This window comes from Camelina sativa, chromosome 8, assembly GCF_030686135.1.
Source record: "Camelina sativa cultivar CO46 ecotype springtype chromosome 8, ASM3068613v1".
Classification (NCBI taxonomy): Eukaryota; Viridiplantae; Streptophyta; class Magnoliopsida; order Brassicales; family Brassicaceae; genus Camelina; species Camelina sativa.
The window spans coordinates 215465-243022 of NC_141887.1; the positions used below are offsets into that span (position 1 = coordinate 215465).

General features: G+C 36.5%; 6 protein-coding genes and 1 pseudogene across 12 annotated transcripts; 4 read left to right on the forward strand and 3 right to left on the reverse strand.

Moving 5' to 3' along the window:
- Positions 1–268: 268 nt before the first annotated feature.
- Positions 269–2031, reverse strand: LOC104709062 (putative pectinesterase/pectinesterase inhibitor 38). Its single transcript, XM_010425730.2, has 3 exons — positions 1534–2031; positions 1113–1449; positions 269–1019 (listed from the first exon to the last, which is right to left on the reverse strand). Exons 1-3 carry the CDS (start codon positions 2011–2013, stop codon positions 337–339), a joined length of 1500 nt encoding a protein of 499 aa, XP_010424032.2. The 5' UTR covers positions 2014–2031; the 3' UTR covers positions 269–336.
- A 294-nt stretch (positions 2032–2325) lies between these two features.
- LOC104705282 (AT-hook motif nuclear-localized protein 7) lies at positions 2326–5146 on the reverse strand. 6 transcript variants are annotated; one of them, XM_087463458.1, is made up of 7 exons: positions 4979–5146; positions 4724–4887; positions 3992–4327; positions 3417–3490; positions 3173–3304; positions 2923–3087; positions 2326–2836 (listed from the first exon to the last, which is right to left on the reverse strand). In XM_087463458.1, the coding sequence occupies exons 3-7, from the start codon at positions 4320–4322 to the stop codon at positions 2606–2608; spliced, it is 933 nt and encodes a 310-aa protein (XP_087319584.1). In that variant the 5' UTR covers positions 4323–4327; positions 4724–4887; positions 4979–5146; the 3' UTR covers positions 2326–2605. The 6 variants fall into 6 exon arrangements, with proteins under 6 accessions (XP_087319584.1, XP_087319583.1, XP_010419556.2 ...); XM_087463457.1 differs by having other exon boundaries at positions 3992–4330; XM_010421254.3 differs by lacking the exon at positions 4979–5146 and having other exon boundaries at positions 4724–4953.
- A 1163-nt stretch (positions 5147–6309) lies between these two features.
- Positions 6310–8025, forward strand: LOC147939543 (uncharacterized; annotated as a pseudogene).
- Positions 8026–11468: 3443 nt separating this feature from the next.
- LOC104705283 (LOB domain-containing protein 31-like) lies at positions 11469–13737 on the reverse strand. Its single transcript, XM_010421255.3, has 2 exons — positions 12854–13737; positions 11469–12225 (listed from the first exon to the last, which is right to left on the reverse strand). The coding sequence occupies exons 1-2, from the start codon at positions 13142–13144 to the stop codon at positions 11866–11868; spliced, it is 651 nt and encodes a 216-aa protein (XP_010419557.2). The 5' UTR covers positions 13145–13737; the 3' UTR covers positions 11469–11865.
- Positions 13738–17058: 3321 nt separating this feature from the next.
- On the forward strand, positions 17059–19679 carry LOC104709064 (LOB domain-containing protein 30). Its single transcript, XM_087460593.1, has 2 exons — positions 17059–17809; positions 19142–19679. The coding sequence occupies exons 1-2, from the start codon at positions 17504–17506 to the stop codon at positions 19520–19522; spliced, it is 687 nt and encodes a 228-aa protein (XP_087316719.1). The 5' UTR covers positions 17059–17503; the 3' UTR covers positions 19523–19679.
- An 856-nt stretch (positions 19680–20535) lies between these two features.
- Positions 20536–24908, forward strand: LOC104705284 (subtilisin-like protease SBT4.14). Of its 2 annotated transcripts, XM_087460588.1 has the most exons (11): positions 20536–20982; positions 21089–21180; positions 21265–21362; positions 21451–21594; positions 21727–21832; positions 22633–23146; positions 23250–23347; positions 23431–23655; positions 23768–23876; positions 23955–24168; positions 24253–24908. In XM_087460588.1, exons 1-11 carry the CDS (start codon positions 20866–20868, stop codon positions 24795–24797), a joined length of 2262 nt encoding a protein of 753 aa, XP_087316714.1. In that variant the 5' UTR covers positions 20536–20865; the 3' UTR covers positions 24798–24908. The 2 variants fall into 2 exon arrangements, with proteins under 2 accessions (XP_087316714.1, XP_087316713.1); XM_087460587.1 differs by having other exon boundaries at positions 20799–20982; positions 23955–24908.
- An 87-nt stretch (positions 24909–24995) lies between these two features.
- Positions 24996–26729, forward strand: LOC104705285 (uncharacterized). Its single transcript, XM_087460595.1, is given in 2 exon segments — positions 24996–25648; positions 25753–26729. Coding segments are annotated over 2 exon segments (1464 nt in total). The 5' UTR covers positions 24996–25035; the 3' UTR covers positions 26604–26729.
- The last annotated feature ends 829 nt before the right edge of the window (positions 26730–27558 follow it).

The following is a 27558-nucleotide window of genomic DNA, read 5'->3' on the forward strand; positions in this document are numbered from 1 at the left end:
TATCTTAACTGAGACGAGACAATCGCCTTGAAAAAAGACGTTCGTCTAACACATGCTCCAAACGTTATAGATGCCCATTAGCCTCTCCAATGTCCTCCAGTGTCACTCTTTTAAGCCCAAAATCCGGAAATACAATGATAATCTCTTGAAATCCATCCATATATTATATTGCCTACTAAAAGCGCAATTATGATTTAGCGTCGTCAGATGTTCTAACTAAGCCACTCTGGCAAGCCAAGTTTTAGGGGGAAAAAAAGAAGAAAGAGCAAATGAAAACATGATCGGATCTACTTTGATGACGGACATTACATAAAAGAAAACTGTGTTTAAGTATAATTAGAGATTGATGGTGAAAGGCACTTTCGTAGGCGGCAGCCATAAAGCAGCGTCGATGAATTTGGGTAACGTAAACTGTCGAGCTTCCTCGAGATCGGATATAACATGAAAGCCGGGCCAATCAACCCGGTTCTCTGTACCGGAACCCGGACCGGAGTTTTGATACTCCCCGTAATACAAGGTGCTACGAGCCGTTACATTACCCCAATCCATCCATCCTTTGGGTTCGATCAACTGATCAAGATACGTTCCCATCACCACCGTCCGGGCATACGGTCTCCACGGACGGCCCAGATACGTTTTCACGCCATCAAGCTGTACCCCCGGCGCTCCTCTCACCACGGAGTTATGGATTACGATTCCCGTTGTCTGATTCGGGTTGACCCGGCTCTGTGCGACAATGGCGTTCACCCCATTCGGTGAGCTACGTGCATATATCCGACAGTTTTGGAAAAAGGCGGCGGCGTTGCCGAGAATGAAATCGACGGTGCCGTATACGTCGCACTCCCTGAAAAACTGGCGCCCCGAGTGGGCGTAAAGCGTGTCTTGATAGCCTTCGATGCTACATCTGTAAAACACTGACATGTCTGAATCCGATCTCAGAGCCACCGCCTGATGTTTCTCCGGCCCTGCCGTGTTTCTTATCGTCATGTCTCTCACCACGAAACCGTCCCCCTCAGCCACTGGTCGGTTTATACAAAACTAAGTATTAAGTAATGTGGTGTGTGTTGTGGGCTATATACATAAAGTGTAATTGTTATGTAGCAATGTCTAACCAAAAGTGGCGGATTTGAAAGTGGAATATCCTCGGCCTTTGCTTTTGTCGCCAGGGATGATGGTTTTGCCGATGCCGTCGCCGATGATCATCATGTTATTAGACTTGACTCCTACCTTTACATATTCCTCATAAACTCCTTGCTTGACATGTATGATATACCTTGGGCTTCCTTTGGGCCTATTTCCTGCACCATTCACGGCCTCTTGGATGGTCTTGTAGTCTCCGGACCCATCTTGAGCCACCACTACGTCCACTTTTTCATCTATCATAATAGACGGCGCCGTTTTCATTTCTACTTTTGATGTCCCAAACTCCTTCCACTTTGTTTCCATCCTCTGTTTTTTTTTTTACCAAATAGAGTTAATTAACAACAAGTGAATTCTTGATAGATATTAAGATGGTTTTGGAGATCGTTTTACCTTGTTGATGGCCAAGGCGTTAATGACATCAATGGTGATGCTATCCAAAGAATGAGACGAGACACCGAGTTCTGAAATCTCTTCCTGACATGTGTCTAGGTTGGTGAGTGCAGTGCTGAGCCATGCTTGCACGTCCCACCTAGAAGAGTACGCGTTCTTAGGACACAACAGGCTCTGGTTGAGTCTATGGATAGTCTGCTCGTACAGATCCATACAGTCCTCCCACGCTTGCTTTGAACCAAATTCTGGCCCGAGAGAGTACGTGTCCCCCTTGGCTTTCACTGCCCCATCTAGTGTTCGTTCTACGGCCACTTGCAGGAACTGTGTCGTGCTTCTTATGGGTTTGTGTTCAATCATCAGAGTATTGCATTCACCCGGGTGCGGGGTTTCATCGCACATCTCGATTCCAACAACCATTGTGGTAACGTAAGTTATTGTCAGAATTATAATGAAACATTTTACAATTACTACACCTCCCATGTTTTGATTAATTTTCAGTGAGGTAACATATCATATGTATGATGGTTTTTATATATAGATTTTCCCCTGTCTGTAATGTACTCTTCTTTATAAGTTACAATATGATTTGGTTACAACTTTTAAATTTGAATTAACGCATGTGGCAGTTCTAACCTTTGTTAATTAAAATATCTTGTAGCTTTTGTTCTATCAGGGATCTTTAACGTCGCTATAAGTATTCAGGTGGACTAATGAATTTTGATTAAAGCACATTCATTCGTTCATAACTTAACCTGTAATAAATAGTTTAAAAAAGTGTAGAACATCACAAAATATAGGAATCATCAACTAAAGATGGGAAACACAGATGAATAATCCGCAATTAAAAAGAGTAAACCTCACTTAGTCACCACTACAAGTCATCAGAGAAAGTTGCCCTAAAAGTAGAAGAAGCTCTCTCAGGTTGTTCTAAAAGAAAAGCGTACAGAGTAACTAACATTAAGCTTCAACTATCAGATAACATTCAGCTTCATTCACTCAATCCTCCTAACAACCATTGTACAGACACAGCAGAGAGTTAATCTGAAACCTAATCTTCCATCTTGCGTGAGACTCAGTCATCTGGTAAAGATATGTTGATGTCAGTGGCTGAGTTTCTCGGTCCGTTGGTCCAGAATGTAGATGGCAGCTGCTCTCTGTCTGGGTTTGACGATGAGAAAACAGAAGCCGGAGGAGGAGGAGGAGTAGGCAATGACACGACCGTGGCAGGGGTATGCTCAACCCTTTGCTTCCTCGGTTTCTGATGATCTTGTTGATCACTCGTTATGAAACTGCCAACAACAACCTGTTTTTATGAAACAACAAAAACTTATGAGAAAACCAGAGACGATTTCAAGAATTGACGTAAATGTTGCTGGATTCGTGGGTCACCTGAATCGGAGAGGCGGCAATGAGCAAACCGGCCACACCACCACCAACAACACGACCATCAGGACCCGCCAAAGAGACGCTCATGCCACCAGACCGACCTCTTGATCCTCCTTGGTTCTCTGTTTCCATGAAAGAACCAGACAGGGACAGTATCTCAAACCGACCCTGCCAGGAACCAAACACCCTATTATAATAAGATACTCTGTTTCACTTTCTTTCGTAACTTAAAAATGGAGTGAGAGATACAAACCTCGTAGGTGAGAGTACCACCACATGAATCTGGCTGGCGAAGAGTAACGTTTGATACCACGCCATTTGCTGATAAGATACAAATAGCTCGTGGTCCTTGTTGTGAAAAGGAGATGATCCTCATGGTAATATCCTTGAATAAAACCAAAAACAAACAAAGTTGTTGCTAAGTAGGAAACAAACACACAAATCTCCTTTTTAAGTGAAATGTAACGACTATATTAATTTTTACTTGATACACATACCTCACCAGTGTTCACTGTGATTATATGTGGTGTGAAATTTGATCCAACACCACTCCCAAGTCCAAACTTTTGACCTGGAAAACGATGGTTCAAAGTTACACTTTAAAGGCACTCACGAAAATAATACACTGGCTCAACAAAGGTAAAGCTCGTACACATAGAGTTTCAGCCACCATATAACCGGGTTATTCTCATCTCAATGGTGCTTAGCTATGTTGTTACTATAAACAAACCAAATTGCAAGTTCTTGTTAACTTTTAGCAGTTGTGTAAACTATATAGACTACAAATCTAAATATGTGTCTGTTATACAATATCACACATTTACACACTTAATAATGAAAGCTGTGAACATAGGCAATTATGTACTAGAGATTCCAAATAAAATGTGTCAAGAAAATGAGCAAACAAAACTTTGGAAGTAATTCATATATTAAGGAACATTGAAGTAGCTCAAATGCAAAAGAGCCGAGTGTTAAAAAGAAATCAAGTAAAGTTTATAATATCAGGAACGGTTTTAGTTTAGTAGAGAGAGAGAGAGAGAGAGAGAGAGAGAGAGAGAGATGGAAGAGTTACCAGAAGAAGAAGGGAAACGAGAGGTGGTCTTATGGATGTTGAAATCAAAAGCACCATTGAGCTTGGGTCTTTGGGCTCGTTTCTTGACAAGAGGAGTTGTTGATGAAGAAGAAGGAGTGCCATTAGGTTCATATTTACGAGGCCTGCCCCTCCTCTTTTTCCCTGAGGAAGGCAAAGGAGGGTCCAAGGGAGAGAGAGATGAACCGAGGAAGTGGTTAATAGGGGGGGTCTCAGTCTCAGATGGTCTAGGAGCCATGTGATACGGAGATGGAGCTTCAGCTCCAATAACAGTCACGCCACCACCAGAGCTAATTCTGTCGCTTGTTTCCATTCTGACTGCTAAAGCCACACAGAAAAAGAAAAAAAGTCAAACTCTGATTGGGTTTCAACAAAAAAATAGAAACTTGATTTGGAATATCAAACTTTCTATTGTCAAACAAATGTGGTAACATAGTTCAGCTAATAATTTTGTAAAGGTAGCCCCTAGAGAGAGTATGAGCAACAGAGCAAGGAGAAGCAAGTTTACGAGTATACATAAAGATGGCATCTTTCAATCGATTCCGCAACAACATTCAGAAGAAAAGCTGGAATCTTTCGAGAGGAACAAAACCAGACTACAACAGTCAGAGCTTGAAGTTGAAGAGTAGTAGTAAACGCAAAATCAACAGATTCAAGTAAAGAGAGATCTCAGAGACAAAGTGTTAGTTATATATAGGTAAAAAGGCAAAAGACCTGAAGCTTTTTTTGGTTTGGGTCTCAACAACAAGTCTCCAAGTTGCTCTCTTCTTCACACTCAAACTTGCCACAGTCGTCGAGAAGAAGAAGAAGAAGAAGAGATGATGACTCGCCCCTCTCCTGGTCAGAGATGATGACGTGACGTCTCTACGAAGATAAAGCTTTCACACCGGAGATTAGCGTCTCTCAGCAAGAAAGAAAGAAAAAAAAACAAATCTTTATGATCCAAAGAGACAAACAGAGATTACTTACTTATTACTAATGTATTCTCATACTTCAAACAAAAGTAGAACAAAAAAAAAGATTAATGATGAAATAGAGGGAGAGACAAATGAAAATATCAAAAAAAAATAAAAATAAAAAAAGGAGAGAAGGAAGAAGACGAGAGAAGAAAATTATTAAAAATGAAAAATAGAAAGTAAAAAAATATTAATGATCTTTATCTTATTTTATTATAGACAGACGACGACAGTGAATTTTGGTTAATAAATACTTTCACGTCCGGATTGAAACTCTTTCACCTAAAAAAAAGGATAAAGTAAGGGAAAATTGGAAAAAAAAAATCACCAACAAAAAATTATCCAACTACACCTTTTTTTTTTTTTTTAAATGATCATTTCTACCTAAAATACCTATAGAAATTGAAAAACTCGTATTTAACAAGTTTAAAAATGTGGAATATAGAAAAATAAGTAGATATACAATAATAGAGGTAATATTATTTTTTACAAAAAAAAATGTATAAGTTGTTTTTTTGACAAATAAAATTTAATATAAAAAATTTAGAAAACGTTTTCTACTGTTCTGAAAATTTAATATGATGTGTTCTAACATTTTGTACATGTTATACTAACTTCAAGAATAGTTTCTGCTCTAAATAGTTTAGGGACCCGAAATTCTAATCGTATTTATTTGATAAGATTGTGTTCTACGAAATTTAGAAATAGTTGTCTAACGATTTAAGAAATTATTAAAACAACCTTAATCGTTTAGTGCACTACCTTATGGTGTGTAAAACCGTTTTCTCCCATTTCTTTTCACCATTTTCGAGCTATGGCAATGCACATCTATGTTAAGAGTGGTGTGTGGAGATTGTTTGACAATCATGAATGGAGATTTATTATTGATGAAGAAAATCGTGGAAGATTACTAATTTTGGAATCAAGTACAACACATGAAGAATTGAAGATTATGGTTTCAGAAACCTATGGAATAAAGCCTAGTATGGTTGATATAGAGCTAAGTTTTCTACCCACAGATCTCACTGCTGATTGTCCTCCTGTCGTTATGATGAATAATAGTCAGGTCACAAATTTTCTTTCATACTATAAAAAGAAGAAAACAGTAAATTTGTGTGTGACATTCAAATGTGGTGTTGAGGATGTTGGGAGCAAATTCAAACTGAATTTGAATAAAGAACCAGGGGTTTCAAGTGATGAAGATGACGATGGTAGACCGAATGAAAACCTAGCTTTATTTGTGGGTACTAATGATGCCAAACAGAATGATGTTTTAGGGAAAAAACATCCGACGAGAACGCCGGTTATGGTGTTGGAACGTTGTTCAAAGGTGTGAGCGTAAGGAAGGGTCAATATTTTAAAAGCAAAGAAGTGTTACAAGCAACAATGGAATTGTATGCGATGAGGTATAACTGTGACTACATGGTTACAAAATCTGATACAAAATTCTGGTGTATACGCTGCATAGAGGATATTTGCAAATGGAGTCTTCGTGCTGAGTGTTTAAATGGGTCTACGTATTTCAAGATCAACAAGTTTGTGGGTCTCCATACTTTTGCTCCTTCAAAGAAGAAGAAATTTTGTAGGACACTATCAGCTAAAACAATTGGACATCTCATTATGCAGAATTATGAGGGTGTATTGGAAGGGCCTAAACCGAATGATATCATTAATATTATTCGTACAGAGTATGGTTGTGATTTAACTTACTCTCAGGCATGGGAGTCTCGCGAGTATGCAGTGAATGAAGTTAGAGGAATTCCTGAGAAGAGTTATGGTAAAATACCAAAGTACTTGTACATGATACAAGAAGCGAATCCGGGTACGTTTACAAATTATGAAGTTGATTGCAACAGTAGATTCAAATATCTATTTATTTCTTATGGTCAGTCAATAAGAGGATTTTACAAGAGAATGAGAAAAGTTATTGTGGTTGATGGAACATTTCTGAAGAACAAATACAAAGGAGTTCTAATAGTTGCTACAGCAGTAGATGATAACTTTAATTTGTATCCAATAGCATTTGGAATTGCTGATTCTGAGAATGATTCTTCATGGGAGTGGTTTTTTGAGCAACTTAAGGTTGTTATTGGAGATGATAAAGGTTTATCCTTCATATCAGATAGGCATGTGTCAATTAGCAAATCACTTGAAAAAATCTATTCATTGTCTAGTCATGATATTTGCATCCACCACTTGATTGGTAATGTAATTACATATCACAAGGGAAGGGGTGTGGCTGATTTGGTTTCAAGAGCATCTAAAGCTTATAGAGTTGCTGAGTTTGAAAAACATTTTGGAGAAATTTGCAACATCAGTCCTGCGATTGGAGAGTACCTAGAGGATGCTCAAGTTAAAAAATGGGCTCGATGCCATTTCCCTAGTTAAAGATATGACTTGAACACAAACAATGCTGCAAAATCGATCAATTCAGCTTTGAGATCACCTAGAGAGTATCCAGTAATCCCTTTATTAGATAGCATCATAGAGATGTTAACACGCTGGTTTTTTGAGCGAAGAGAATTAAGTGCAAAGCAGAAATATCCTTTAACTGTCAAGGTGGAGAATAAGATTTCAAGAAGAATAGTGAAAGGTAAATTCTTTAAAAGTTATCCTATTGGAAGAAACATATTACAGGTTAAAGCGAATGGGCTGGACTTTGTTGTTGACTTGGAAAGAAGGACATGTTCATGTGGGAAGTTCCAAATGGGCAAAATCCCTTGCAGACACGCCATCAAAGGAGCTTTTGATATAGGCAATGATCTATATGGATATGCTGATGATATGTATAGCACTACCAGTTGGAGAGAGTACTATGAGGAGATTGTTAGTCCAATAGGTATTCCAGAGAACGAATGGGATGTTCCTGACCATGTGGAGGCTGCAAAAATTTTACCACCTGAAACAAGAAGACACCCTGGTAGACGAAGAAAACGAAGACATGAAACGGTTGAAGACAAGATAAGAGCGTCTCAACAATCACAATCCGCAAAGAGACACAAGTGTAGCCGTTGTGGTAAAGAAGGACACAATATATCGACATGTGATGTCCCAATATAGTTATGGTTATGTTTTATTCTTTGTTAGGTTTTTAAAACATTCACAGTCTATGGTTTACTCTTGAGTTGTCAAGTCTGGTTACAACATTTCAATATTTCACATTTTCTGGTTTCTTATCAAACCAAGTTAACAACAACACTGAAACTCATGTAAAACGGTGAAGGTTGTCCAAAGGGAAAATATGATGAAAATATTGCATATCCAGTAAGGATTGTAGTCAAAACAGACTTCATCAGACTTGTCCAGACTTCAATAGACAAGTGCATAAATTTCACCAGACTTCACCAGACTTGTCTGCAGACTTCACTAGACTTGTCCAGACTTCAATAGACAAGTGTATAAATTTCACCAGACTTCACCAGACTTGTCTGCAGACTTCACCAGACTTGTCAAGATTTCACCATACTTGTCAAGACTTCACCAGACTTCAATTGACAGGTGCATAAATTTCACCAAATTTGTCTGCAGACTTCACAAGATTTGTCTACAAACTTCACCAGACTTCTCCAGACTTGTCTACAGACTTCACCAGACTTCACCAAACTTCACCATCAATGAATTTCTGAACTGTTTAAGACCATTTCTGTTGTTTGTTTGTTTCAAAGATAACACCATCAAAAAAATTCAATATTTCACCTTTTCGGGTTTCTTACTTAAGACTATCAAACCAAGTTAACAACAACACTGAAACTCACGTAAAACGCTGAAGGTTGTCCAAAGGGAATAATATGATGAAAAATCCAATAAAAAAAAAACAACATGATCAACCTAGTAATTTGCTGCATCCAATCATGATCATGCACAATATCACCAATCACCATCATCTTCTTATTGCTGGTTTTTGCTTCAGACAAAGCATCCTCTATCTTCTCAAATATCTCCTTTTCCATCTTCACGTAAACTATTTTCTCAAACTCCATCTCTCTGTTCTGAAATCTTTCAGATGCTTCTCAAATTCAACATTCTTTGCAGTAAGTGTATCCATCTCGTTGACCAAAGCCTCATCAACCCATTTGAAGGTGTGATCATCGTTCCTAAGCTACAAGAAACCCATCTATTATATTCAAAAATAAAACCAAATTCAAACGTGTAATAATACCAATTTACCTTGTTTGATGCAGCAAAGCCACAATGATAATATCTCCGGTAAGGATTGGGATCAGACTTCGATATAAGTGCTACAATTCCTTCCCCGCACCAACATCTCCTTGGGACACCAACCACTCTTCCTCTTGCACGGGAACTAGTTGATCTAGTCGAATTTGTCGATAAATTGCTCATCTTCTTCTCACAATCGAATGAGAACTAGGTCGACTTTAGTTTCCTTAAATTTGGAGATTTATGTGTGTCACTGTAAAGGATCGAGTTTGGTGCAAGATACAAAATCAGTTAAGTTATTAATTTGGTATTAGCTCTTAAACCAAATTAAAAAATCGATTTGATATTAAACCAAATTAAAAGTCATACCATATATTAACTTAAAAATGAAACCAAAGTCATACCATCTATTTAGTTAAAAATGAAACCAAAGTCATACAATGTATCAAACTAAAGACATACTAAAAAGATGAAAAATCAGTCAATTTCGACTCTATGAGACTCCAACTTTGGAGGGACATACTTCTTCATACGCTCAAGTAATAGTGGATCATTTGCAGCTTCCCACAGATCGACAACAATCTTCAAACGCGCTTGTTTGATGTTCTCATCGGTCATCAAATCCAAACTTAGAGATTTCATATGACACTCGATGTATTTCAATGCATAGACCCCGCAATCGCTCTTTGACCTATTCAACTCGGACAATACCTTCATTTCTATGATTTCATATTGTGTCAAAAGAGATGGTTTTCCATTCACCTTTGCATTAATTTCTTTCAAAATCCCTGGGATGCAGTTTGCGAAACACTCGACATACCTTCTATTCTTGTGTCCAGCATAGTCGAAGACTTCAACAGTTCTTAAGACGAAGTTAAGGCAAACAGAAATCCAGTGGTTACCGTTGACGAAAATCGGATGCAGATTTTATCACAAAACAACTATCTCGGATGCAGATTTTGTAGATGTAATGATTGAGATGAACAACAACCAAAATTTTGAGCATGATATAGGTGACATGGATGCAACAGAGATAGCAAATGGAGAAACTATGACGCAAATAAGATATACTATTGCAAATATGTTATGGGAAAATCAAAATAATCGATAATTTTTTTAAAAAAATTGTATCTTTTTAAAGTTGAACATTTTATCAATATATCAAACAAAAAAAATTACTTTTTGATCAACTATAATATTTAATGTTTATAAATACAATTATTTTTATTATTAATTCATAACATACAATAATATACAAACATACTAATTATTAATAAATTTATTTATAATATATGTAATCCGCACTGCTTTTCATTTTTTTACCATTCACACAACTAATACTGAACCGCAAATAGTTTTTTCACCAATCAAATATCATTTTGTACCGCTTATTTTGTATAAACCGTAGTTGTCCTACAAACCGCATGTACCGCAGTTGAACCGTATCGCACTATAATACTGCTTTTATCATACAACCAAAACCGCGGTTACCATTCAAACTCTTAATTTACTTTCTTTCTTCTCTTTGAAAAAAATCTCTTTTTCTAAGTATTAATTACTATTCATAATAAAATAATCTCAGTAACTATTTATGAACTCTTCTCATCCTTAAAATAATCTCAGTAACTATTTATGAACTCTTCTCATCCTACAATTTGAAATTCAAACAAAATTGCGGCTGATGATGATACGTTACTTTGCATTCAGATTAATAATAATAATAATAATAACAGTAAATAAGTTGGGAAAATGAAGGGGCAGGCATGCAATTGGTAGGTGACACATCATAACAGTGAACAACCCCGTTCCTTCCTTTTGACCTCCTTTTTGACTCCTCCCTCTGTCCTCTGGCTCTGACTCTCTCTCTCTCTTTTTTTTTTTTTACATATCATTTATTTTTAATCGCATAGCATACATATTCCAATATTACTATTTATTATTTAACTGGAATCACGTGTTTGGTACGAAATTTTATCAACAAATAATTAATATCAAATATCTGCCTAAAATAAAATCTGTAGGGTCTAAAAGTCCTATATTGCTTTTTTTTTTTTAACTTGAATTAGTGTTTAAACATTTGTGTGTTCAGTTTTGAAATAAGAGAAAATCAATTTTAAGCGTATCTCGTTAGGATCACGGCACATGAGCAAGCTTTTGGGTCATCATTACGTGTCAACGCTCTACTTATTTCTAATTATTTTTCCGAGGTCTCGAGACCACCTTCACCATTATTTTATTTTATACTACTACTACTCCTGTATTATTTTAATTACCCTTTCCTTCGTTTCAAATACCTATACCAACAAGACAACAACACAAGTGTTATTAACGTTAATGATTATTGATTTCTTCTTTTTCACAATATGAACGTTTTTAATTAAGGACTTGAAAACAAACCAAAAAAGGACAAATGGAGCGGATGCAACAATGCTAGCAAGCAAGACTCATTTAGGAAGCCAATTAGGGCACTGAGTTGGGCCTTCAACATTTGGGCCTAGCTTGCTTACCTACGTTGCACTATGTATTACAATTTTTCTTTACACGACCAAATTATTTTTTCTCATTCAAAAAAATTATATTAGAGAGAGGGGACATGGGTGTCATGTCGACGTCTTGCGTGAGATGTGAGTTGCACTGCATATCCATATCCATATCCAATAGACTCCTACTAACGCCCTTTTTTATATTGGTTAGTACAAAATATCAAGAAGAGATCCCTAATTACTAATAACATATTATTGTTTAGATCGGAGAAGATTGGCCTCCGGTCAAATACTTAGAGACGAACTCACGGGCAAGAGCGTTGAGATCACCATCCTCTTCTGCTGGATCTTCCAGGCCTAACAATGTGCTCAGATCCACCGACTCTCTCGACTCTTCCTTTTGTTCTTGTCGTTGCATACAATTAATGTGTGACGACGAGTACGACGACGATGACACAGTATTGCTTTTGTTATCCACGACAGAAGCAATGAGTGGCGCATTAAATGAAGAGGCTGCTTCTGTCGTCGCTGAATTGTTTTGAGGATTCCCCGGACCAAGGCCTTGTAAGCTTGAGAGTTGAGTTTGTACGTCAGCCAACTCCGCCTGTAGATTCATTACCTGTTCACATACGGGACCGTTTCATTACATTATAAAGATAATACTACTAGTTTAGTTATGACTTATGAGTATAGCGTAATAATGGTATGTTTCTTGTTTGCTACATGGATGCTATAAATACCCCAATTCAAACATGCATTTGGACTACAGGTTGACACGACGATTAATTATTATTTATGAAGAAAACTTTCAAATTGTGCTGTTCAAAAGTTCAACCGATGTATTTAAAGATGACAAAGTACGTAGGAAATGTATAACCACGAAGAAGATTGAAATAGTATTTGACTTTTCTTTACCTCTGTTTTCGACTAACGGATTCTTGGGAAGACGCACATAAACTAATTTATGACACTTTCTAACACTTTAAATGGGGTTTTATATGCAATTTTCAAAACTAATAAACAAGAAACCGAGATGCCATAAATGGAACTGTAAAATTAAAGATGCTGCTAATATATGATACGATCTCATCATATACTAGTATTTATACGTTATAGAATGTGTTTATTTTATGGTGAACTGCATAATACACGCATGCATGACCTGTAAATCTTTATATAGATCAACAAACATGTACATCAATATAAATAAAATCATTAGGTAAGGTTACATATAGATATACGAATACCTGGTGTTGAAGGGCGAAGATGTGACCAACGCATCCGTAGACGGGGTCGCGAAGCCTAGCCAATGCCTCGTAAGAAAGCGTGACTACGGCGTCCAATCTTCGGCTCTCCGGAATCATCATGAGGAGCTTGGAGGCGTTGCTCGCCCCGAAAACCTTGTGCACGGCCGCGAAATGAGACGTCCCTTCCTCCGAGTCAAAGTATGGAGCGAAAACGCATTCCGACAGGCATTTCCGCCGGAGAAACTTGCATGCGCCGCACGGACCTCCACCGCCGGTGGTGCTCCCGCTCATCTTATCTGTCAAGACTCAAGACGTAACTTTCTCTATTGAGAAGCAGAGTCGTCGCCGACCAATTATATATAAATTCAATCCAAAGAGATGCAAAAAGAGAGACGGATAGGTTTGTTTTATAGATAAATGTGTGTTTTAGTTAATGTGGAGCATAGAGGATCGTGTCAGGCAAGAAAATCATGTCTTGCTTTTGGTGGTGGGTCATTTATAATCATTTCATTTTCTTGCCTATAACTTCTTCCTCTTTTCTTCCATGTGCATATAATATGCATATATTATTCCTTTTGTGTGTTTCATTGCTTCTGTACATATACATAGTTAATAACTTGAATTACACACAAGAAACGAACTATTTATGGAATCCTAAAAACAATGAAAGCACATACTATAACATGAGATTTTTACAGAGATAGACCCCCTTCATAATAAGTTAGCAATCATTTCCTCAAAAGATTGATCGTGCTGAGAGAAAAAAAGAACAATCTTCTAACGTCTAAAAATCTATAACTATCACACCAGCTTAATTAGATGTGACTTGTGAGTAATGATGAGGGAAGACTTGGTGGGTTCAGTTAAGGTACTAATCGGATGTTAACGAAGGTGTGTGGTGGGTGGGTTTATTATAGTAATGAGCCAATGAAAGTATGAAACTAGGAAATTAATGGGTAAAGCTTGGAAGCAAGGGTAAAGCTTGGAAGCAAGGGCAAAGCGGATTGTTCAATTATGTAATATGCAAAGGACAAACAGAAATGCTTTGCGTGAAGCAAACACACTTAGCTGCTTGTTGGGCTGACGTCTCATCTCTCTCTCTCTGAACGCCGCAGGTTCCCTTTCACCCACACGTGCGATGCCTATCCACACTCGTGAGTAATTTTGTAATATATATTCCTGTGTACAAATATAAATAGAGAAATATGTGAGTGAGTGATGCGAGTCTTCTAAACATCTTTGATGCTAGTCTAATAGAGAGAGAGATAGAGATCTATTGCTTCTTCTGTCTACAAATCGTATAGTCAGACACCGACATGACACTGATCACTGTTTGCTTCGCCGCAAGTACAACCTCAGTCAGTCACTGTCATGCGTCTCTCTCTGTTTGACAAGATTCTGACCCTAGTAACTTCCCAATGTTGGGCCTTATCGTTAAATGGGCTGGACTTTTTGAATATAATGTATTTATTTAGTTATTGATAAATACAGTAAAACCTCTATAAATTAATAATGTTGGGACCAAAACATTTTATTAATTTATAGTGGTATTAATTTATCTATAAATTAATAATTATTATTTTATAGTGTAAATTAATAATTATTAATTTATAGATATATTTTAATTGTTTATTTTTTTAAAAATTATGATTTGAGACAATTTTTATAAAATAAGATTAGAATTTTGGATATTGTAAATTTTAAGGTATTGGAATTTGAAATAATTAAAAAATATTATTGACAATGAATTACAAATATTATAGACAAATTCACTTACACACATGACATAAATATTCAAATTTATGAATAAGAATATCAATTATCATATTTTAATAGTATATCAAACTATGAAAATGTAAATTATACATATTTAGAAATTGAAAACTTTAACCCAAAGTTTTAGCTGTTTTATGAAATGTTATAGAATATTTTATATCATTATAGTTTGAAGATACAACATAACAATTTTTTTTTATAGATATGAGGTTTAAGAAAAACATACTTTACTATATGTATATATATATATATACATATATATGTAAATTTACATGATTATTAATTTATAATATTATTGGGACCATATTTTACATGGAGATTTCAAAAAAAAATTATTATCTTATTATTTTATCGAATTTTGTTAATTTTTATACTGTCCTAATTTAGGACTAGCAAAATTTATTAATTTATATGTTTATTAATTTATAGAATATTAATTTACAAGGTTTAACTGTATGTGTTTTAGTTAATGTGGAGCATAGAGAATCCGAGTCAAAGTATCGTGTTACCCTGTTACTGGATTCTTTAGTTAGCAGCTATTATAGCATAGCGTAATCATGAATATGATGAAATGGTTATGGCCTTTTTCCTTTACTTATTAACTAGCCTATTAGGTAATGTAACAGTGTTGTTACTTATTAGCGTACGCAAGCGGTGAGGAAAGGAGTAGAATACGAGGACATGTGTCGCACAGAAAGTACCAAGGATTGGACAAGAGGCGGACTGCTAACAACTGTTACCGTTCCTTCTAGTCCTCTCCTCCTAATAAGTCCTACTATAAGGTTAATTAATTTATTTATTTGCAAGTCATGTACAGTAATTGCAGTATTATTAAAGATTAAAATAAAAGGGAGCGTTACTGCAAAAGTGGATCCCACGCGCTACTGGTTTGCACAGAACGGTTACGTTCATAATAAAGTCACACTCGTCACGTGGCCAATCTTCATACTACTCCGGTTCTTGCAAAGTCCCCGGTTTCGTCTCTACATTTTTTCTGATGATCACCGGTTCTGTTGTACCGACTAGCTTAGCTTAGCTTAGCTTGACTCACTCGCTAGTTGCTACTTCCTTCATTTTGGTGTGATTAAATTATATGGACCGTCGTAATCGTCACTTTTTTTTTTTTTTTTAATATCATCATGAGCTATGTGATAAATTATTATACACGTGGATTTGATCATTCTAGCCGTCACCAAATTTTTAAGTCATTTACACTATCGTGTAATATTTTTGATACGGCACTGATGAGTTTGGTAGTGAGGATATATATATATATATATTTACATAAATCTTGTACTTTTAGAAGTTTCAAATATTTTATGCATTATGTATTAATCGGATTTTCCTATTTTGTATCCTAATCTAATATCGAGTAACAACATGATATATATTCTCTGACCAAAATACATAGATTAGATTGTGTACATCAACAATCCCTTCCGTTAATAGCGGACTTACTACCAAGTTTTAGCTTGTATAATCATTACCGGATCGTATATTCGTATGTAATAAATCTAGTTGTTTAGGAAATTTGCATTTTCTCTTTATCTCTCTTTATTGATAGATGTAGCATCAGCATGCTATTGATTTTACTCTTTATCAATAGTCTATTAGAGTTATAGTTAGAAAATCAAAATTAGCAATTCTCACAAATATCACTAAAAAAAATTTGTTTCCAAATTTAACACATCATCAATAACGTTCCAAAATAACATTATATTTCAAAATTAGATTTTAATTTCGAAATACTAAATCATATCTTTCAAAATTATACCTTAAATAAAAATTATATCCTAATTTTTTTTAATATTGTAATGTGTCAAATAATAATAATTTTGTAAATTCATGAAATGTGTGCTATCATTGCCCATAAAACATTTTCTACTAATATTTTAGAATATTTCTCAAGAAAATCTAATTGATTTATTAATACCTAACTATTCATAGTTTTATAACTATTTTATGAATTTTTTTAATCAATTTATATTATGTTTCACTAACAACTATGTAATTTGTCTTTGTATTAGAACTTTAATTCAATCTGACAATATGCATGTTTATGTCATACACGACAAAATAAAAATAAAAATCAAAATAAAAAGAAAAGAATCCAATATAAAATAATCGTACATAATTTTTGTAATCTATTGCCAAATGTTGATAAAATACTGATTAACAGAAGAAAATAACGCATAGCGGTGAGCCGTTACATATTTAGTATAACGTTGTCGTATCAAAATCACCGCCCAAAAAAAATTATAGTATAAATTTAAAACTCATGTGAAGATAACTATTAGTATGCAAAACTAATTAATTTGTAATACTCCTAAATTTAATTTTGTAAAATATATAATACAATTGTGTATATATTATACCATAAGACGCAATTGTATAGTACTTGTTTGGACCGATTGTAACAAGTCTAAAATAAAACGAGAAGAAGAAAAGTGAAGGAAAGGGAATAACATCGAAGAAAGTTGAGAGATATGGAATGTTTTGCTTCACGCAAAGAGCTTAACACGAGACAAGTACGCTCCATCGCGTGGCTTTGAAGGCTTTTTTTTTTGTCTTAACTATCTTCTTTTTTTTTTTGGTAATAACAAGACTAATTAAATTATTAATATTATTTTACTTTCTTATCTACTAAATAAGTATTAGTGGGGGGAAATGAAAATATTTGCAATTACCAACAACCAAACCCTAGTTTTGTTTACGTCCGATCTCCTTCTTCTTCCCTTTTTCTTTTCTCCCAAACGTTCCCTTTTTTTTTTTTTCCTTTAATCAAGAACCAAAAAGCATCCTAATAATCTCGATGAATTAACTCCATATATCTCGAAACCCTAATCACGAATTAGCTACTAAAAGAAAAGAAGGATGAGCAGTAGTGGAAACCCTAGCAGCAGCGGTGGAGGAGGAGGACCTTGCGGCGCGTGCAAGTTCTTGAGACGCAAGTGCGTCGCTGGCTGCATCTTCGCGCCTTACTTCGACTCAGAGCAAGGGGCGGCGCACTTCGCGGCGGTTCACAAGGTGTTCGGAGCGAGCAACGTCTCCAAACTCCTCCTCCATATTCCCGAGCATAAACGACCAGACGCCGTCGTTTCAATCTGTTTCGAGGCTCAGGCTCGTCTCAGAGACCCTATTTACGGATGCGTCTCTCACATCGTCTCTCTTCAGCAACAGGTTCATTAACTACTCTATTCTCTTCATAACGTTTAATTATATGATTAGTTCTTATACATGATGGGAAATCGCAACCGTTTTGAGTCGATCTCTGTCTCTAATGTCGTCACGTTGATCAATTCTTTTATCATTTTCTATGTAATTGTGTGTGTGTGTGTGTTTTTTTTTTTTTTTTTTTTTTCCGGTTGTTAAGATTATTGTTTTTTCATAATTTTGCATTTTGACTTAATGTTCAATTAAAGTACAAGTTTAGTCCTTTTAATTTCCCCATCTACTTAGCTGTCCTCTGGTTGTCGTTTCCTCTCATGCAAATTACTCTTCCTTAAGCATGCATCGAAATTTTTAATTCCGATGTGTTCTTCTTCACTTCTTCACTTCTTCACTTCTTCGATTTGTTTTTTTGTTCTTTTTTCTTTTTGCCTTGATCGAAAACCAACTCTAAAAAGAAGTTTTAACATCTAAAATTTCACGACTGGGTTCATGACTTCATGGTCTTTTTGATCGGCTTGTTCTATTCAGAATTAAGGCTTTTTTTTTTCTTTTCTTCTGGTAAAGCCTTTTGGGTAAAGTTATGGTGTCTTTGTTTTAAGTGACGTGTCTATGAGTCTATATGTAAGTGATATAGAACAAGCCGATCTTTTGATATACGTACATTTTTAGCAATGGGAGTTTGTTAGGAAAGGTATGTGGTATATGTATGTATTCCATATCATCCAATATGAGTTACATAACATATGAGAACTTGTCTCTTCTTCCTGATTATATATTCTCTACTGTCGTACTTAAGTGGCTAGTAAGTAAAGGATCATTTAGCATATATATGTACTAGTAAATATCAAGGTTTGTTGAATGTTTACAATGTTGTTTTCCAAGTCAACCCATTGAGTGAGATGACAAATCTTCCTCTGTTCGCAACAACCACGTTGTTTTACACTTATTCCCAAATTAAAGCATCCTTCAAAAAAAAAAAAAGGTACTTTCATGTATGCGTACACATACAAACGCATCCTATAAATTGATGTGAGTGAAGAATAATTTCAATATCACAAGCAAAGCATTTATATATTTATATGTGTTATGTACAATGTCTCTTGTGTTATTATTAGATTGTTTTATTCCGCATATATCTTTCTAAATCGGTGTTCTTGATTGATCAATTACTCCTGTCGTGTGTTGTTGGCATTATTGAATCATCAACATTTGCTCGAATCCGGAAACTCTTCCAATTATTAAATATTGCTAGAAATATCATTATCTAGATTCTTATCTCTCTTTTGAGTTTGTTGGCATTATTATCAATTTTTTCATTCGTTAATTATATAAAATAAACAGGTGGTAAGTTTGCAAACTGAGCTTTCATATCTACAAGCACACTTAGCAACTCTAGAGCTGCCACAACCTCAACCACCAATGGCTCCGGTGTCGTCTTCTGGATCTCTCCAGGCTCTTTCCATAACGGACCTCCCGACGATATCGCCGTCCCTCTACGACCTCTCCTCCTTTTTCGAGCCGGTCATGTCCTCCACGTGGGCAATGCAGCAACAACCACGACCGTCTGATCATGTCTTCGGCGTCCCGTCATCGTCCAGCATCATCGGCGGAGGTGGTGAGCTCCAAGCACTGGCCCGTGAGTTTATTCACGGTGGACAAATGCCAGCTCAGCCATCGCTGGGAACCGGTGGTTCTGCCTCAACAGTGATAAAACGAGAATGATGTTATTTTTACAAATGTTGGTTTATTTGGACGTTAATTAAGAGATCTATAGTTAGCTAGCCATACGTTTCTCCTTGTAATATATTTATATATTTGTTCGAATTCGTATTTAAATTTGTTGGCTAAAATGTTAATATAAAAACTATGGTATTAGCAATATGTTTTTCATTTCATTTTTATGTACTTTGTGTTTTCGAATTTATATATTTTCATCCCGACCCGTGTAATGTAATGACTACGTACAATACAAACATATTTATGCTTACAGAAAAACAATCAATAATAAAAAAAAAAAAGAAGTTATCAAAGGTGATCTTTTTTGTATTTTAATTAGTTGTTTAGGTCTCTTCGATTCGATGAACTAATCTATGGCGTTAGACTCCGAAGAAGCTCACGCGAGGAGGGTTTGAAAATGCTACTGGTAAAAATCTCCTTACTCTGTTTTTCTTTCCTACTAAGTCCTATGGGCCGTAAATGGGTTCGACGAAAGTGTCTTGTTTATCAAACAGTAATATGTACACCCAACCCGGTTCCATGAGCAGCGCTATGCCTGTGCGAGAGACTCTTGTAGTCATCCACCACTATCTCTATATATTTTCTACTCAGACCAGCATCTCTAGAAGCATGCATTAACATAATTCACCGGATTTTTATTTTAAAGTAACAAATTGTTTGATTACAAATATGTCACTGTTGAGACTGAGTGAGCGAATGGAGGGTTGAGCTAAGCAAAATATATAATTGTTGATGATATATAAATTAATTAGTGTAATACTTGAGAGAGAAACATTGTGACAGAGCCTTACAAGACAATATATCACCATTGGAAAACTTCAAAGCTATTACTAAAGACTTGCTATGGTAAAAAACTTAATTGCTTGAATTCAAATTCAAGTAATCAAGAATTTCCTTCTTTTTTAAAAAAAACCTTATGATTATCTCAATCTGCAACTTCCTATTACTATATGCATATAATGACTTATAAGTACATTATGTGTATAATCTATGTTATCACCAAAGTAGAAACAATTATAGATATAGCAACTGACCGCTGTTTCCCTTCTAAGACACCCACCATACGAACTAATATATTTTAAAAAAAGATAAGTTAAAAACTCTATTATAGTAATACAATATCGCATGTGTGGTCTGGTCTACTTGGGATTAACTGAGATTAAACACTTTAACTAATCTGTTTTTTTCTTTCTTTCACATTTCTCCATTTGTAATAAGTAATCTAAAACGTTCAAGCACATACGGTATTCTTATTCTCTATTAATAGAGGAGAATGTGTCATCTTCTCATTACTCAATAACCAAACTTATCATATACATATAAACATAATGGGAAGGTCAAAATATTCATGTCATCATCATCTTCTCGTTCTTATTATTCTTCTTCTTGAAGTTCTTTGGATATCACCAGGAGGATATACTTCAGCCGAAGATGAACATGCAAAGGTAAAAAATATACAACTCCAGCTTGTTTATCATTATTAGAGTGTAAAAAAACAAATTGATGTTGCAAAGGAGAATTTACTTTTGAAACTCTTAATTTATAATAAAGGATTTCTATATCATATACTTGGGAGATGGACCGGATAATACAGACGAAGCTATCAAGGCACACATAAATCTCCTATCGTCTTTGAATATAAGGTACATAATTACACACATATATTTTATTTTTATAAGAAAATTAATGCGGCGTAACATGCATTTGATCGACTAATCTTTCTACAGCCAAGAAGAAGCAAGAGATAGAAAGGTACATAGTTACACTAAAGCCTTCAATGCTTTTGCTGCCAATCTTTCTCCAAATGAAGCCAAGAAGATGATGGGTAATTCACTTGATAGTCATAACAAAATAATGAACATTCATTCATATAAATTTTAAAGTATATATAATAATCTGAAAAAATGGTGCAGAGATGGAAGAAGTTGTTGGTGTGTATCGAAATGAATATCGCCAACTCCACACAACAAAATCATGGGATTTCGTTGGACTTCCTCTAACAGCAAAAAGACATGTAAAAACAGAGAGAGATGTTATTATTGGTGTTCTTGATACAGGTCTTAATTAATTTATATATGTTGTGTTTGTTGTTACTCAACTCATACATACGCTTGCTTGATTTGATCATATATACATTGATATGAAAATTAACAGAACCTTCCTATACAAATACACTACAATATAATCAGGAATAACGCCAGAGTCAGAGAGTTTCCAGGACCATGGTCTCGGCCCTCCCCCGGCTAAATGGAAAGGATCATGTGGACCGTATACAAATTTCACCGGATGCAACAAGTAATATATACTATTACTTTTTTTTTTAATACCAACTAGGTTTAACCCCGTGGTGTACCACAGACAATTTTTAAAAAAAACTTTTGAATATATTATAAATAGATTAAGTTTCTTTGAGTTTTAGTATAAATGTTAGATTGTTATATATGTGTGTGTTCTCACAGTAATTAATAAAAAGGTTAAGATAGATATTCATTATATATTAAAATAACTCAAATATGAAATAATCTATATCCGAATATACTTGTTTGGTTACAAAAATTCTAAAACAATTTTTAAAATATATATTCGTTTATAAAAATTCAAATCATTTTTTTTTTGCCATCCAAATTACATCATATGCTAAAAAAATCTAAAATTTTATTAACTTAATATATTAAATAGTAATTTAAATAATTAAATATAAGATTATGTAAAAGTGAAAGGAGAATTATATTTTAATCTAACATATTGTTTTAAATTAGGTAGATAGATTTTAAGAAATTAATATTATCAAATAAAGAAATCATTGTGTTTGGTTGTTGTAGAGAATTCAGTTGGGACTTGTTTGGATACGAAGAAAAAAAAGGATGACACGAAAATATACTCCAAAAATGTTAAATAGTTCTTTTTTCTTTTAGATACTCCCAAGTTTGATCCTATGTAAGCAACATGAATTCTTAATTAACCAAACTACATCAGGGAAAATATAAACTTTTAAACAAAAAGGGAGTTGGCTGATTGATTTTAAAAGTTTAGGGTGCTTAGAAGAATTATGCGTTAAGATAAGGGTTCTAATTGGAAACTTTAAACTTGAACAGCAAAATAATCGGCGCCAAGTACTTCAAGCACGACGGCAATGTGCCTACCGGCGAAATCCGATCACCGATCGATATCGACGGCCATGGGACACACACGTCATCAACCGTAGCCGGCGTTCTAGTCTCAAACGCCAGTCTCTATGGCATAGCAAACGGTACCGCCCGCGGCGCGGTTCCGTCGGCGAGGCTGGCGATGTACAAGGTTTGTTGGGCGAGATCAGGCTGTGCCGACATGGACATCCTCGCTGGCTTCGAGGCGGCGATTCACGACGGCGTTGACATAATCTCCATCTCTATCGGCGGTCCAATCGCGGATTACTCTTCCGATTCGATATCGGTAGGGTCGTTTCACGCGATGAGGAAAGGGATCCTAACGGTGGCGTCCGCCGGGAACGACGGACCGAGCTCAGGGACTGTAACGAACCATGAGCCGTGGATATTGACGGTTGCGGCAAGCGGAATCGATCGGACGTTCAAGAGCAAGATAGATCTCGGCAACGGCAAATCATTCTCTGTAAGGAAAATTCTCAAAAAATCGTTCTAAATTAATTTAAGGGGTTAAATCGATAAAATCCAATTTTAAAGGGTTTTAAATTGTTGATGATTGCAAAAAAAAGGGGATGGGAATAAGCATGTTTAACCCAAAAGCCAAGTCGTATCCGCTTGTAAGTGGCGTTGATGCTGCTAAGACCAAAGACGACAAGTACTTAGCCAGGTAGATTTGTATATATATCTGATAAGACCACAAAGAGCTATAAAATGAGACATTTTTGTTTGTTGTTGATGCGTTAAAAAAAGGTACTGCTTCTCTGATTCTTTGGACCGAAAGAAGGTGAAAGGGAAAGTGATGGTGTGTAGAATGGGAGGAGGTGGTGTGGAGTCGACTGTTAAAAGCTATGGAGGTGCTGGTGCCATCATTGTTAATGATCAGTATCTTGATAACGCTCAGATTTTCATGGCACCAGCCACAAGTGTTAATAGCTCCATTGGTGATGCCATCTACGGTTATATCAACTCCACAAGGTCCTTGTTGATTTCTTTTTTTTTTTTGGATACTGAGGAATCTTGGGAGAAGAACAATTTTGTGTTCATCTTTTCAGCTTACTCTTTGCTTTTGCTCTTTTTTCTTTCTCAGATCACCATCGGCTGTGATTCAGAAAACCCGGCAAGTGACAGTCCCTGCTCCCTTTGTTGCTTCTTTTTCATCAAGAGGTCCCAACCCGGGATCAACACGCCTTCTCAAGGTTCATATGACCTTATCAAACATCATCTGACTAGAGAATTTTGGACAAACTATAATTTTTTTTGGGGTGAATTTCTAGCCCGATATCGCTGCACCCGGGATTGATATATTGGCGGCCTTCACTCTCAAGAGATCATTGACTGGATTAGATGGTGACACCCAATTCTCAAAATTCACCATCCTGTCTGGTACCTCAATGGCATGCCCCCATGTTTCTGGTGTAGCTGCTTACGTCAAGTCTTTTCATCCTAATTGGACACCTGCTGCCATCAAATCCGCCATCATCACCTCAGGTAACTTGGTTTTGGTTCTCTTGGAAATGGAAAACAGAGAAAACACTAACAAACATGTATTTCTCTGTTTTTTTTTTTTGGCAGCAAAACCGATAAGCAGTAGGGTGAACAAGGACGCAGAGTTCGCTTATGGAGGAGGCCAAATAAACCCAAGACGAGCGGCTAGCCCTGGCTTAGTCTACGACATGGACGACATGTCCTATATTCAGTTCTTGTGTGGAGAAGGCTACAACGCAACCACTCTAGCTCCACTAGTGGGGTCACGCTCCGTGAGCTGTTCCTCCATTGTCCCTGGACTCGGCCACGACTCCCTCAACTACCCAACAATCCAACTGACGTTGAGATCTGCCAAAACGTCCACACTGGCTGTGTTCAGGCGGAGAGTGACCAACGTGGGACCAGCGTCTTCGGTGTACAACGTGACCGTGAGGGCACCCAAAGGAGTAGAAATAACGGTGGAGCCACAGAGTTTGACGTTCTCAAAAGTATCACAGAAGAGGAGCTTCAAAGTGGTGGTGAAGGGCAAACAAATGAGTCCTGGAAAGATTGTGTCAGGCTTGCTCGTGTGGAAGAGTCCACGTCACTCTGTTCGGAGCCCCATTGTTATCTACAGTCCTAGTTCGGATTGATCATTGAATTAGGAATCTTATTACATCCTCTCATCAATAAACATTTACTTGCGATGTAATCAATCTTCTCCATTTCCACTGTGTCTATATAAACATTTCGTTCGTTTTAAATTTTAACCCAACCAAACTTATAGAGTCTTTGGGCCCATTATGAGCCCATAACGCTAAACACAATGGGTGGGTGAGACCCTAAAAAGCTCTTCTTGAGCTTTCTTCTCTCTTTGGGGGATGTCAACCAATGGAAGAAGCTTGTGTACCGGAGGAGGTGCTTCAGCCGCTGCTCATTGCTTCGGATTTATCCTACTCTTTAGAAGATTGCTTGAAGTTTCTTCTAGAGTCTTCCAAGACCGATTCAGGCCGCTCCGATCTCGCTTCCAAGGCTATCCTTCCCTGTATCCTACGTCTTCTTCAGCTTCTTCCTTCCCGCCACTATCTCAATCTCTCTCTCAAGGTCCTCCGCGACCTCTGCGCCGGCGAGGCTTCCAATCAAAACTCTTTCGTCGACCACGGCGGTTCTGCTATCGTCTCTGACTTGCTTGCCGAGAAAACCAAACCCACGGAGGAGGAGGATTTCGAGACTGTTCGATTCGGGTTGCAGGTTCTAGCCAACGTTGTACTGCTCGGAGAGGAGAAACGTCAGAGAGATGTGTGGCTTCGGTTTTTCCCGGAGAGGTTCTTGTCAATCGCCAAGATTAGGAGGCTTGAGACCTGTGATCCTCTATGTATGATTTTGTATGCTTGCTTTGATGGATGCTCTGAGCTTGCTTCTGAGCTTTGCACCAGTGATGGCCTCACCATCGTTGCTGAAACTATACGGACTTCATTCATCTTCCGGTAATAAATAATTGTTTGTTTATTATATCTCTCTGATTTGAGAGGCCAAATTTTAGTTGAGAGGATCTTTTGTCTGATTTGAAAAAAAAAACCAAATCTTTTTGTAATTGTTTGTTTGTAGTTGGGTCTGTGGATGATTATTGGCTCAAGTTACTGGTTTCGAGAATCTGTGTTGAAGAAGACCATTGTTTCCCACAGCTCTTCTCCAAATTATACAACAAGGATGCCGAAGATGAGACCAGGTTTACATCAGAGCAAGCTTTTCTTCTGAGGATGGTGTCTGATATTGCAAATGAGAGGATAGGAAAAGTGTCAATCCCCAAGAACACAACTTCTTCCGTTCTAGGATTATTCAAGAAATCTGTCGATGTTTTTGATTTTGCTTCAAGTGAAAGATCCGAGCTTCCTACGGGTTCAACTATAGTAGACGTAATGGGTTACTCTCTGGTAATAATAAGGGATGCTTGCGCTGGAGGAAGCCTTGAAGAGCTCAACAAGGACAACAAGGATTCAGTTGATAATGTCGAATTGCTCTTGTCCTCTGGACTGATTGATCTCCTCCTTGATCTGCTTCGCAAACTTGATCCTCCGACAACAATAAACCAGAGTCCTAGTTCTTCTTCTTCTTCTTCTTCAGTAAGCCCCTGTCCGTACAGAGGATTCAGGAGAGATATAGTGTCTGTGATTGGGAACTGCGCCTACAGAAGGAAAGAGGTACAAGATGAGATTAGGGTGAGAGATGGGCTCGTCCTAATGCTGCAGCAGTGCGTGACAGATGATGACAACCCTTTCTTGAGAGAATGGGGCTTGTGGTGTGTGAGAAATCTGCTGGAAGGGAACCCAGAGAACCAGCAAGTGGTCGCGGAGCTGGAGATTCAAGGATCTGCGGATGTGCCTCAACTCCGTGAAATTGGTCTCAGAGTCGAAATTGATCCTAAAACTTCCAGACCAAAGCTTGTCAATGACACCTGAAGCTTCAATGATGTAATATGATTTCTTTTATTCTAGTTAGAATTAGGATTATGTGGTTTCTTTGTTCACTAAATAATTTAGCTGATGTAATTCATTTCCATTTCAATAAATCTTATTTACTGCAAAGGGGACAAAGCTAATTCCCCTATTATGTATGGGGTTGAAATTTGAAAATATAAGAAAGCTGTGTTTTCAATCAACTTGAGGAGTAGAAACTTCAACCTTTGTTTATGTACAGCGCCCCAAATAATTTAACAATCTTTCAATTCATAACAATCTTACACACACTAGATTCTTCAGCTCCAAAAAGGAATGTAAGGGAAATATTGCAGACATATATATATATATTCACTAGAATTAGTACCTGCCAATATAGAATTCTTTATGTAGCGGCGCCGGTTGGAACTCCTTGTGGCCACATTGGAATGACAATATATGCAGCAAACCATTCCTTTGATCTGATATTATCAGCAAACGCAATTTCCATAGGAATCAAATCAGGTTGTTTGCACCTCTACATGACGGTCAACAATAATGCTTAATAAACAACCTTAAAGAGATGACCATTAATGTCTCAAGTTGAGAATAATGCTCCCAACAATGCTTAATTTTTTAATCAAACGACACTATGAAATGTCAAAATCGCAAGCAACAAAGTTAATGAAATTAAGAAAGTGATCAAACATTGTATCTGTTTCTGTAGTATAAATCCATGATTCCCATTCATTAGGAAAACTAGCAGGAGTCCGAAAATAATCAAACATAATTTTTTAGGTAGACATTCAAGTTGGATTTAAGACTAGTAATCTAGATAATATAACATGAAACGTTATCAAAATACCACCAATTCTCAACCGTTGCAAAAAAAAAAACTGAGGTTTCTTCTTTCTTTCTCTTTGTCTTCTGTCTCTCTCGACCGACGTCTTCTTCTGGCTTTCAAAACTCTCCCTCTAAA

Excerpts from the sequence above, each read along its gene's own strand:
- LOC104709062 (XM_010425730.2), bottom strand. The coding sequence starts at position 2,013 with ATGGGAGGTGTAGTAATTGTAAAATGTTTCATTATAATTCTGACAATA. Across the intron at positions 1,450-1,533 it reads ACGCCTTGGCCATCAACAAG|AGGATGGAAACAAAGTGGAA; the intron begins GTAAAACGATCT and ends AAAAAAAAACAG. Across the intron at positions 1,020-1,112 it reads TTTCAAATCCGCCACTTTTG|TGGCTGAGGGGGACGGTTTC; the intron begins GTTAGACATTGC and ends TAAACCGACCAG.
- LOC104705282 (XM_019229100.2), bottom strand. The coding sequence starts at position 4,563 with ATGTTGTTGCGGAATCGATTGAAAGATGCCATCTTTATGTATACTC. Across the intron at positions 3,491-3,991 it reads TCGTTTCCCTTCTTCTTCTG|GTCAAAAGTTTGGACTTGGG; the intron begins GTAACTCTTCCA and ends ATCGTTTTCCAG. Across the intron at positions 3,305-3,416 it reads TCACAGTGAACACTGGTGAG|GATATTACCATGAGGATCAT; the intron begins GTATGTGTATCA and ends GTTTTATTCAAG.
- LOC104705283 (XM_010421255.3), bottom strand. The coding sequence starts at position 13,144 with ATGAGCGGGAGCACCACCGGCGGTGGAGGTCCGTGCGGCGCATGCAAG. Across the intron at positions 12,226-12,853 it reads TCTTCGCCCTTCAACACCAG|GTAATGAATCTACAGGCGGA; the intron begins GTATTCGTATAT and ends GTATGTGAACAG.
- LOC104709064 (XM_087460593.1), top strand. The coding sequence starts at position 17,504 with ATGAGCAGTAGTGGAAACCCTAGCAGCAGCGGTGGAGGAGGAGGACCT. Across the intron at positions 17,810-19,141 it reads TCGTCTCTCTTCAGCAACAG|GTGGTAAGTTTGCAAACTGA; the intron begins GTTCATTAACTA and ends TAAAATAAACAG.
- LOC104705284 (XM_087460587.1), top strand. The coding sequence starts at position 20,866 with ATGGGAAGGTCAAAATATTCATGTCATCATCATCTTCTCGTTCTTATT. Across the intron at positions 21,363-21,450 it reads TGAAGCCAAGAAGATGATGG|AGATGGAAGAAGTTGTTGGT; the intron begins GTAATTCACTTG and ends AAAATGGTGCAG. Across the intron at positions 21,833-22,632 it reads AATTTCACCGGATGCAACAA|CAAAATAATCGGCGCCAAGT; the intron begins GTAATATATACT and ends AAACTTGAACAG.